This window comes from Anastrepha ludens, chromosome 2 (assembly GCF_028408465.1).
Source record: "Anastrepha ludens isolate Willacy chromosome 2, idAnaLude1.1, whole genome shotgun sequence".
NCBI classification, from domain to species: Eukaryota; Metazoa; Arthropoda; class Insecta; order Diptera; family Tephritidae; genus Anastrepha; species Anastrepha ludens.
This window is the reverse complement of record NC_071498.1, coordinates 136207033-136219341: the sequence shown is the minus strand read 5'-3', so window position 1 is coordinate 136219341 and position 12309 is coordinate 136207033. Positions and strand designations below refer to the sequence as shown.

The 12309-nt window shown below is 34.2% G+C and overlaps 1 protein-coding gene across 1 annotated transcript in view; it reads left to right on the top strand.

Annotated features, from left to right (window-relative positions):
* Window positions 1-3964: 3964 nt before the first annotated feature.
* LOC128855415 (tubulin beta chain) overlaps window positions 3965-12309 on the top strand; it is a 76066-nt gene continuing 67721 nt past the window's right edge. The window contains exons 1-2 of the mRNA XM_054090286.1: window positions 3965-4195; window positions 4634-4863. Coding sequence (XP_053946261.1) covers window positions 4006-4195; window positions 4634-4863 — 420 coding nt within the window. The 5' untranslated portion in view covers window positions 3965-4005. The remainder of the gene's footprint in view (window positions 4196-4633; window positions 4864-12309) is intronic.

The window sequence follows — 12309 nt, the reverse complement described above, 5'->3', positions numbered from 1 at the left end:
AGCAAGCAAATAAAAATTATCGAATGTCTATAAACTATTTAAAAACGACTCAAGAGGGGAACCTATTAGTATAAACGACTTGACAGCTGCTCCCTTACTCATAGGGTAGGCAATGCTGGCTGATCTGTAAAAAGATCTCATTTAGACTTCTAGAGTGCATTGTGTTACCAGTGCTATGTATCTGGAGTCAGACATATTATTTTATGTAATTCTTAATGCACGCCTTCGCGACTTTTAACTAGCCGTTCAACATTTTGTCAGCAATATCCTTCATGAATGAAAAATATGCTGATTCTAGGCGCATTTTTCGAGTCCTATAAAAAGCAGGGTAGCGAGAAAGTAGGTGTTCCAAGGTACCTCTAATATTCGCTTCGCTGCATGTGTCCCATGCCTCGCTCTGGACTAATCCCATTTTGTCTGCGTGATGTGGGTGAGACATCATCAGACATCATCTTATCAGTACTGCAATCAATTTTTTACAGTCCTTTCAAGAGTGGGATAAAATAAAAATTGTATTTTTCATATTCCAACATCTTAGCATAATTTTGGCAGTTTTGTACGAGGTTGAGTGTTGCCATATCGACTGCGTTTCCAAAACTGGTTCCTCATTTAGTTTCGATTTCAGAAAGGAATCTTGGCAAGCAAATACCTGCCTCAGCTAGCTCATCGGCTCTCTCATTTCCTTCTATTCCTTTATGTCCTGGTAAATAGTGATCTGTGCATTTCCGCAGAGTTCATCCATTTTGCATTTGCATTGTTGAACACATTTCGAGTTAGTTCAAGCAGCTATAATTGCTTTAATAGCCGCTTGACTATCAATGAAAATGTTTGTCCGAGTATTAAGGGGGATTAATTCCGTAACCAATTCAGCTGTTGTTGTTGCGGTCTAGATTTCAGCTAATATGTGCACTAAATAGGATGCAAACTTCAAGAAAGAAAACTCGCTTATTTCCGGCTTATAAAAGGAGTGCTGATACAAGGAAAAATTGAGAGGCAAAGTGGAATTGGCAAGAAAATAATGACGTGGTTTGGCAACATCAAAGAGTGGGCAGGTCTTAAACACAATTGACGCACTAACAGTGGCAACGAGAAACAGACACTAATTGAATGACATCATTAATAATATAACCTAACAACCGTAGGGTTAATACCAAAATAAGTACGAGCAGTTAAAGTTGGGTAATGATTTGCTTTCAAACAAATTTTGAGAATATTGAACGGAATTTTGGAAATAATGAAAAGATATATTATGGGAACAATTTTTTCTGACTTATAAACTCCCCAATGACTCTTCATTTTTTTTAATTGGGCTAGAAAATGTCTCCTTATATTTAATATCTCTTGTTAAGGCCTGTTTGATTGTTGCCACCTCATAGCTTATGTAAAAAAAATGTCAACATCTTTTAAGTAAATTAGGTCACGACTTTAGCGCGTACGTACAATTTTAACGAATTGGTTTACCTGTGGGCAAAAAGTAAGGTGAATTTATTTGTCAAACTTCGCGGGATTAAAATTTCGCTCTAGTTATTTTTTTCATGAGTTGGCAGCACTGTTAATAACATCTGGGCCAACTTTCATGTGAATGTCATTATCAGTAATATATTTACGCTTGTGTTTACCAAACGACCAAGAGTGCATTTTTCGATTTTTACAATGTCTGATTTGACTGAGCAGAGAAGTGCCATCAAATTTTGTTTGCGGAATGAAATTTCGGCTGCGGAAACGTTTATCATGTTGCAGAAGGCATTTGGTGATTCGACCATGTCGCAGAAAAATGTTTATAAGGGGTACAAAGACTTCAAAGGGGGTCGAGAACGTGTTGATGACTTGGAGCGCTCCGGACGACCATCGACGTCAACAAATGACCAACACGTCAATAAAGTGAAGGAGTTAGTGCTCAAAAATCGTCGGTTGACTGTTAAAGACCTTACTGATATGATCAGAATATCAGAAAGATCTGTGAAAACCATTTTGAAAGACCATTTGGGCCTACGAAAAGTCAAATCTCGTTTGGTACCGAAAACTTTCAATTTCTTGGAAAAAGGTTGTTGCGTTGATGTGTGTGAAACAATGCTTTCAGACTATCAGGACAAGCTCAAATGCATCATTACGGGAGATGAGACTTGGATTTATGCGTACGACCCTGAAACAACCGACCAATAAAGCGAATATCGTGCTAAAGGCGAGGCCAGACCGAAAAGAGTACGTCAAAGTCGTTCAAAAATAAAGGTCATGATGACAGTTTTTTTCGATTTTCGTGGTGTGGTGCACTATGAATACCTTCCACCTGGCCAAACTGTTAATAAGGAATTTTATTTGAGCATTATGCTTCGTTTACGTGAAGCAATTCGTCTAAAAAGATCAGAATTATGGGCCAACAACTCTTGGTTTTTGCATCACGATAATGCACCGTCTCACACTGCACTCGTTCTTCGTGACCATTTCGCCAAAAATTCCACGCATATCGTTCCGCAACCACCGTATTCGCCTGATTTGACTCCGTGTGACTTCTGGTTATTCCCAAAAGACCAAGAGACCACTCCGGGGAACGCGTTTCGAGTCGATTGAGGAGATAAAAGCTGAATCGAAGAAGGTGCTGATGGCTATACCGGAAATAGACTATTTGGCATATTTCGGGGATTGGAAATATCGTTAGCATAAGTGTATTTCATCGAGAGGGGATTATTTTGAAGGGGATGAAATTGATTTACAAGAATAAATAAAGATTTTTCATTTTACAACCAAATTCACCTTACTTTTTGCCCACAGTTTTATATCAACTAAACAAAAACAAAACGGAACACATATTTCTCGTGATTGCCTATTTGAATTCTTATTTGCTTTCATCATCTATAAGCGACAATCTTTTTTAAATCAAATGGTCCATCTAATGTTTGGAACTTCATTCGGTTATAAATAGAAAATGCGTGCATATAATTTCAATAATGATTTTCTTGTTCGAAAAAGTAAACCGTGCCATTCAACATGGCAGAACCCTACACAATTCATTCAAATTGCTTACAAGCTTGGCGTGCAGGAGCTAATTCTATCAACCCAATTTTTCGGTTTTGCAAAGACAATGGATTTGAATCTCCGAAGATGAAACATGAAATAATAGAAAGTGTTTTTTTTTTAATTGCGCTTAACCCTCGGCAGGCAATGACAAACCACCGAAAGTATTCTGCTATGAAAAAGCTCATCATAAGGACCATTTGCCGTTCGGAGTCGGCTTGAAACTGGAGGCCTCTCCATTTGTGGAACAGAAGCTCGGCCAAACACCTAACAGAAATGTACGCGCCAATTATTTATTTTTTATTTCGACACTTATCTCATAAATCGAGATTTCAAATTCAATTTTCAAGTCTTCAGTGGTCTCTAGATGAATGACGCAACACTTATGCTTACTGAGGATCCACAAAACATATTCTAATGGAGTTAATTCAAAGCTTCTTGGCGGCCAATTGAGATCTCCGTTTTAGCTAATTAATTTATGTTCAAAAATTTTCGAACATTGATTAGTATTTCAAGGTTTTTTCCATGCAATTGAGATCTCCATTTTAGCTAATTTATTTATGTAAAAATCAAAACATAAATTAAATTTTTGACATATCACAAGTGCAATTATCGCAGCTTAAAAAAATCAATAAATCACCACCTTGTACAAATTAAAATTAATTAGAATAACAAGGTGTTATCCGTAAGACCTGGCAGCTAATGCTACTTTTGTTATAAAATAGTAATTTATTGTTATTTTTCATATATTAAAAAAATAAAATATTAAGTAAATAAAATAAATAAAAAATTAAATATTTTTAATATTTTTTACTCACTTCTTTTGCTCCTATTTCCTAATTTTCTATTTTCGCATATATTTTTTATTTTCATAAAACCTTTCATAACAACAAAATTATTACATGAACTAAGCGTAACTAAATTTCATGACGTCCATTTCTGTTTCAGTTCTGGGAGATAATCTCCGATGAGCATGGCATCGACCCGAATGGCATGTACCATGGTGAAAATGATTTGCAATTGGAACGCATCGATGTGTACTACAATGAGGCCAGCAGTGGTAAGTACGTACCACGCGCTGTACTCATCGACTTGGAGCCAGGCACAATGGATGCTGTTCGCCAATCGCCAATGGGTATGCTATTCAGGCCAGACAACTTTGTCTTTGGACAATCCGGAGCAGGTGCGTGAAATCATTTGTTAATTAAATTTATTAAGAGAAAATTTTGAAGCACCAGGCTTCACTAATTATCACTAAAAATATAATGCATGTTGACAAAAAAGTATTTATGTATTTCAGTAAAAAATTATAGAAAACAAATAAAATGTCAAAACCTTGTAATATATCGTGCTGCTGTTTTTGTGAACAAAGGTGTATCTTTCTTTTGCCAGAAATATATAAATTTTTTTAAAATTATGCTTTACTGCTTTATTAGTTTGCAAGAGTTAAATAAATAATGAAATTTTGTTAAATATTATTATTATTAAAATTTTTTGGATCACAGGAAATTTTGCCCTACAATTAGGCTTAAACTGCAAATCTCTAAACTCTAGCACTCTTCTGCTTATCTTACCTACAACATTTGCTTAAACTTCTTCACATTTTTATTTTTTTTCGCAGGTAATAACTGGGCCAAGGGTCACTACACAGAAGGCGCTGAACTGATTGACTCTGTGCTGGACGTGCTGCGCAAAGAGTCCGAAGGTTGCGATTGTCTGCAAGGCTTTCAATTGGCACATTCGCTTGGTGGCGGCACCGGCTCCGGCCTGGGTACACTGCTCATATCCAAGATACGGGAGGAGTATCCTGATAGGATAATGAACAGCTTCTCGGTGGTCCCATCGCCAAAGGTGAGTGTGAAATTAAAGCCTTATACACTTACTTCTACGATTTTAGAAAGTAAAACTTAAGTATGATTAAAAATATTTAATGTAAGTACATAAATAAGTACGTAAATAAAAAAGTAAGTAATGAAAATGTTTGATAGTTATTAGTATAGACCGTAGTTTTTTGCAACTGTGGTTTACAAAAACTAGTTGCATATGAAGATGAAAGAAATTTAAATTTAGTAAGCAATCACGAAATTTCCGACTTTAGTTTGGAAAATACAGTTTTGTTAAAAAAAAGTATTTTATATAAATGGCAATAAGCATTAAATAACACTGTGTGACACAAAAAAAATTAAATATACTTTTATGGAGACCTAGCACAACTTGTGGCTATAGAAAAACTAAACAAAATGGTATAGGAGAAATTTCCAATACACCCCCAAAATCTCGTTTTATGGCCATAAAACCGTTTTTCAGTAGGTTGATGTGAAGAATCACTCCTAACTTCGCCAATTTCCATCCGATTTCGAATTTGTTTTTATAGTTCGAAAGAACAAAAACAAGCCTTGTTGACAGTGTGTTGACAATTTTTCTAAAATGGCAACTGACGAGACTGTAGGCGGAAGTATTTGGAATTTTTTTATTTTTTCTCTATTTTTTCAACTTTGAAATAATTTTCACGATATTATCCGATTTTGAGGCCTTTTTTTAGTACACTACGGTTATAGTAAATTTAATTTTGCGTCGAATGAGCTATATTTGGCTGTAATTGAATTAAAATTAATAGAGTTGTGTGAGTTTTAAGATTTTATTTTTTTTTACTAATTTGGTATGTAGGCATCGAAGCATGAAAATGATAACAAGTGTCATTATAAACACATAATATTTATTGGTATTGTGCAGTGCAGCACTGTACGGTATGGTGCGGTGCAGTACACAACGGAACTGGTTCCAAACTTAAAAATGCATTGGAAACGGCCCTTTGGAGTTTAGTATGGTACGGTACATTTGTCATTCTCTTCATCAGTTTTGAATACTTCTCTGTAAGAAATTCGATCATCATCATTCATCTCAAGTCGTCATCAACTAAATTCTATTGTTTAAATCGAGAAGCGAGCGTTTCAAATTGTCTTCCCGATAGAAGTAAATCACGAGAAAGGTCCTGAAAATCTGAATTTGATATAATCTGTCGTTCTGAAGACTTACAATCAGACGGAAAGTACTCTTCTTCATCAGGTTTATTGTTATCAGTTTGATCATCATCAGCAATGAGTTGAACTTCCTTCAGTTCCTGCAGTTGAGTCAATCATATCGTCCAAGACTACGGGGTTCTTAACAGTTGCAACATCAGCATACTTTATGTGCTTTCGAGTTTTATAATGATGACCGTTTACGTCCGTTTTATAAAAATAACAATCATCTGGTTTATGATAAGGCTGATGATGCCACATCATCGGAGAATATTGAGAAATTCGACTTTTCTGGCAACGTTTTGCTTTATAACTCTTGAATTTCAATGAAACAAACAATAAAACTTTGACGTTTTAATAAGGTTAAATTATAATAACAAACTTCTTTTGTTAATCAATGTACAGTGTGAACTTTGGTACACTTAGGAGCTTTTTCATATTTCCATTGAAAAAAAAAAAGTGCTATAATATGTCAGATATTTTCGTAAGCTCTCACCAGTTCTATTGTGTGCCGTACAGTGTACGCTTATGTATACATATATACTCCAATAAATATTACGTATCTATAATAACGCATCAAAACACGTCCTTATTCCCATTTAGCGTAAGTTATACCTACATACCAAATTAGTAAAAAAAAATAAAATCTTAAAACTCACACAACTCTATTAATTTTAATTCAATTACAGTCAAATATAGCTCATTCGACGCAAAATTAAATTTACTATAACAGTAGTGTACTAAAAAAAGGCCTCAATATCGGATAATATCGTGAAAATTATGTCAAAGTTGAAAAAATAGAGAAAAAATAAAAAAATTCCAAATACTTCCGCCTACAGTCTCGTCTGTTGTCATTTCAGAAAAATTGTCAACACACTGTCAAAAAGGCTTGTTTTTGTTCTTTCGAACTATAAAAACAAATTCGAAATCGGATAGAAATTGGCGAAGTTAGGAGTGATTCTTCACATCAACCTACTGAAAAACGGTTTTATGGCCATAAAACGAGATTTTGGGGGTGTATTGGAAATTTCTCCTATACCATTTTGTTTAGTTTTTCTATAGCCACAAGTTGTGCTAGGTCTCCATAAAAGTATAAAACCACTGTCGCACAGTGTAATTCATGAATAGTCAATTTTTGGCATTTAAACATTCACAGTAGTATTTTGAAATCTCTCAGTCAGAAGTTGCCAAGTGCGCGCCTAAAAGATGCAATGCGAAATTTAGAATTTTAGTTAGTAAATATGTCGCAGAGGAAATGGTGATTTTTTTTAACGAACTAAATATTTATTAATTACTAGTAATATAATAATGATTTAGTAATTAGCAGTTTTTTGATGATTAACTTTTAACAGAGACTACTCAGAGATTCATTCTCAATTTTACTTGCCTTTTGCGACAAGGATTCAAGAGTAGGCAGGTGTAGAAATACAAGTTTCTCTTTGAACCATCGCTTCTTTTAACGCTAATACCACACTTTTTCGCTCGAAAGCTTGGTTATCACTCGTTATTGTAGCGCGCAAAATGAAATGGATCGGATGCAAAGTGGCCTGTAAGTGCTCCGCAGAGTAATCTGAGCCCCTTTTTGTATAGGGTTAGAGCAGAATTTGCTCTATTGGTATTCAAGTTCAGGAAGTTTTTGGGGTGGTTAGGACCCTTTGTGCTGTTCCAGTATTACATATATATATACATATAATTGGATCTTACACCCTTTTTGGGTGTTTGATCGTGCTGAGAAGTTTAAATCAAAAAGTTTCCGTGACATAACGCTTTTGAATTAAAAGGGTTTGAATCCTCTAAAGATAGTGTTTCGTCCGTATATTAAACATTTTAGAGCTGGACTCTGATATGTTAAGACCTTCCTTAATATTAGTTAAAGATTAATATTTGATTACCGCGTAGATTTCTTCGTGACTACCATTCGGATAACCTTTTTTTCGAAACTCTCTATGGACTTCGATTTATAGGAAGATGCGTTTAATGTCGCCCGGCGCTTTGCAAATAATGCCAAACATCCGCGTGTATTTACGTTTCCTAATAACTAAAAATACACGTAGTCTTTATTAATTTATACTAAAATAATCTTCAGAAAAGTTTCCAAACAAACAAAACTGTTTTTAATAATTTTTTTTTTCTTAATCGCTTTAAATTTTTTGTATGATATGAAGCAGGAATCACTTGGAGGTAAGTCTGATATTCACAATTGTATCAGACAGCCAATTTGAACTGTGAGGGCCTGTCTCTAATTTCATTAATCATTTTTATTACCTGGCATGCCCTTTTAGCTTAAAATAGGAAAAGGATCGAACCCCTGAACTAACATCTAGAGAAAAGTGGCCGTACAAGCAACAAAAATTTAAATATTTTTTTTAATAATCTTCAAAGTCGAATAATTTCGTAACAGTTTTAGGATCAGAAATGGCCTAAATAAGGATATTCTTAAATATCTAGAACGGCTTTCCAAGTAATTCTGTATATATGCTTATATAATCTGGGCAGCCATGGTAACCGAATGGGCTAGAGTTCCAGGTTCGACGTCCGCGGATGAAAAACCAAATTATAGACAATGTTTTTTTAACAGCTATCGCCTCTCGGCAGACATTTTTTTATTGTAGATTTGCACACATTTCACATGTTTCCAAATTTCGTAGCAAAAAACTGTATAAAATTTGCATAACATCCTACTTTTAGAGATTTCAACCCCTTTTATGGTATATGTGAAATGCATTTTAGTGTATTTTGTTCGGTGTCTTTCGCAGGAGTTGTGCGGATTTGTGTTGTTAAATAGTAGTTTTTATTTATTTAATTCCTTATACACTTAAATTTTTATTTATTTAATTTCTTATTTATTTTCATTTTCAAATCGAAACTTGTATTTCCATCACCTTTATACGCTTATTAGTTTTAGTTACAAAAAAAATTTTAAAATGTATCTATTTTTGATAGAACACGAAAAAATTATGACAGTTTCATTAGCACATACAAATCATACTTGATTGCTAGTGCTTAGTGCTACTAGATTAAAAAACAAAATAATATATATGCTTTATACTTTTACATGAAATAAAATATTAATATATTTTTCCATGTAAACATATTTTTATACCTTATTTTTAAGCAAATATTTTGAGTTCCAATAATTAAATTTTTCATTACAAGGCGCATGAAAAAAATTATATAAAGGTTTATAATATGAACAAAAATTGAAACCATCAAACTTCATCCAAGCGCATCAGCGCTATTTGTTTAAGCATTGAAATGCGCCAAAAAATACTAATTTCATTACAAAAATAATATTCAAAATTCAATTTCTATTCTTCAGCATTTATTATTTATTTAATAACGCCAGCTGATGTTTAATGCAAATCTAACAGCAAAATATTCACAACAATTTATTTCAAATTTGTTGTGCTGCCACTTTATTTTATTGCAACATGTCAACTTTTTCATTTTGCGCAGTAAATATTGCGAAAGCCTCAACAAATATTTCTAATACTATGAAAAATTAATCGTTTTTCTATTTGCTGTGTGCATAAAAATGAGAAAAAGCATAAACAATGCGCTGCGTAATTGACAGCACTAAAATATGTATTTTCGCAGCTAATTATTGCATAAAGTACCTAATTTTTGATGATTATTAATTTTTGCAAATTCTTTGACAAATTTACTTAATTTATTGACGTTTATATTGTCCACCCGAAATCAACCCGCAAGCGGCTTTGCCAACTCAGGCGGCAGCAATCAGCAATACTAATATTTGTAAATCGCTTAACCGTTAGAGTGTAAACAAGAGTGGCAAATGTTAGCAATTATGTATATGTGCATGCATGTGTGTGCGTGCGTGGGTGTGAAAGACCAGCTGGTCACGCAGCAGCTAATTGTCAAATGCACCACAAATGTCAACTGACGGGAATTAGTTTTTCGAAAATTATAAGCGCACAAAATTTATAACAAAATAGCGCACACACACACGCACCCACACATACATACCCGCTATTCACTTACACCTACAATGACGTAGTAATGTAACTAAATTATGCGCCTACAAATATGTGTTAATTATTGTGTGACGCAATTGAATGGCAAAACAAAAATAAATTGAATTAAATGCAAAACCACAATTTGTCAGCGACGCTTTGCTGAGCCTGTGTCTGTGTCTGTGTGCCTGTGTGTGGTGCATAGAAATTTATGTAAAATACCAATAACTATTATAATCTACGTAATTGAAATTAATTATATACGCACACATGCACACACGCACCCATACAATGCATGCACCCAACCACCCAGCCACCCGTTTGCCAGTTGATTTTGTTATTTTCATTCACAGATTTGTGTTGTTATTCTTCGCTATTTTTGTTGCTCTTGTTACTATCGGCGTAATTTAATTAAAGCATGCACATTAGCTGTGGCCTTAATTTGGCTGTTGATTGATTGAAGTGCGTACGGGCATAAATATGCGTGCACTCACACGGGCGTGCTTTATATTGTGTTTGGGTATGTATGTGTGTAAGTGCGCCTGCTGCACACCTGCTTTGCATATTAATTACGCTTTTACAACGCTCTGCCGCTCACTTACGGCTGGGTGTGAAGTGTTTTGCAAAAAAGTTAAATTGAAATTAATTAGCGTATAAATGAGAAACAAAATATTGTTGTAGTAATTAAATGGAGTTACTCATACGCCATGGCTGCACCGCACAAAGCGTATTGATAAGTGTTAAAGAAGTTAGCTGCAGCGAATTATTATTAAAGGAACGTGCAAAGGATGGCAAAATAAGTTCTGCATTCAATTTTCAATTATAGTTAGAACATTTTTCATCATTGGACGAAGTACGGCAGTGAAGAATGCATCGTGGCGACTCATGCCACATGCCATTATTTTGCTTTTGTCTTTATTTAATTATTTCGAATCTGTTCTTACATGATGTTGCTAAATCTCCATACAGCCCGTTGCATAATTATAAATGCACAAAAATCTTACTTATATTTTTTTGTTGTATTTTAGAGAAAATCTTTTTGCATGTTAAGAGAAAAAAGTTCAGGCGACAAGCAACCAAAACAACATCATTTGTATTAGGCTAGAAAAGATTTGACATATATAAAAGTTGCGAGATTATAAACGCACTTTGGGGATTTCTTTAAGGGGTTAAAGGTAGTCAGAGGCCCGAAAAATAATGATTTTCAATCATTTTTCTTTGCTAGTCAGTTGCCTTATTTTACAAAAATAAAAACATAGCATTAATATGTTATATTTCGACTTGGCTATAGCAAAATTTCAAAAAAAAAAAACATTTATAATTGTAAAAGTAATCGCTCTTTGTGTGGAGCCCGTTTCCTCAGAAGTCCCTTGCGTGATCATCACAAGTCCTGGAGATTAATCTAAAATCAATCGAACAAGAGAAATTAGTTTTATGAATAGATAATCTTGTGCCTGATAGAAGCTTTTTTTCAAAATTAACAATATGGAGGCCTCAGGAAATATTTTTCAAATTTTCGAGAAAAAAAACCGACACTTAATTGTTAAGAAAAATGGGAATTTTTGAAAAAAAGTCCTTCGATCAGGCACGAGTTTTTTATCTTTTTCAAAAGCAGTATAAATTTTATTGAAATCTACGAAGCGGTTTTTAAGTTACAGTGATCACCAGTTCAAAAAGCATAATTTTGAGAAAAACGCATTTAAAGTTTATCTGCTTGCTCTCGAACGCTCCGGAGCGCCTGAGCGTCCCTTGTTAATTGTTGAATAATTCGAAAAGTATTTGTCGGATTAACTTCAAATTTTCACTCAATATTTTTAAGATATTATAATCAATTTTATAAAAATTCTTACTACCCTCAACACCTTAAAATAGAACTCTACTATATCATATACCAGAGATCGGCAAAACTTGCTCGTGCGAGCAGTACACTCAACACACGTATTCTTACCCTCTTAGAATTAGTCGTTGTTCTAGCAGCAACGAAGTAAGATAAGCAGCGGCTTCGCTGGTAAATTTTTTATGCTACAGTAGAAGTATTTGAATAGAATGAAAAAAATAGCTTATGATTCCGTTCGTGAGGTGCAGCGCCTTCTGTGGCTCACATCTATTAAAGAAACGGGTGAATATAAACCCAGTAAACATTATAATATTTTTCATACAGATTTTGTTAATTACCAATTTGTGCGGAGGGCTAATTTGTTTACTGCAAAGAAAATGGGGGTTATTTTACTATTCAAGGAATGGGCTTCCCAAAAAAATAGGAAAAGCCTTACTAAGGGACAAACTTCATTAAAAAAGACGTT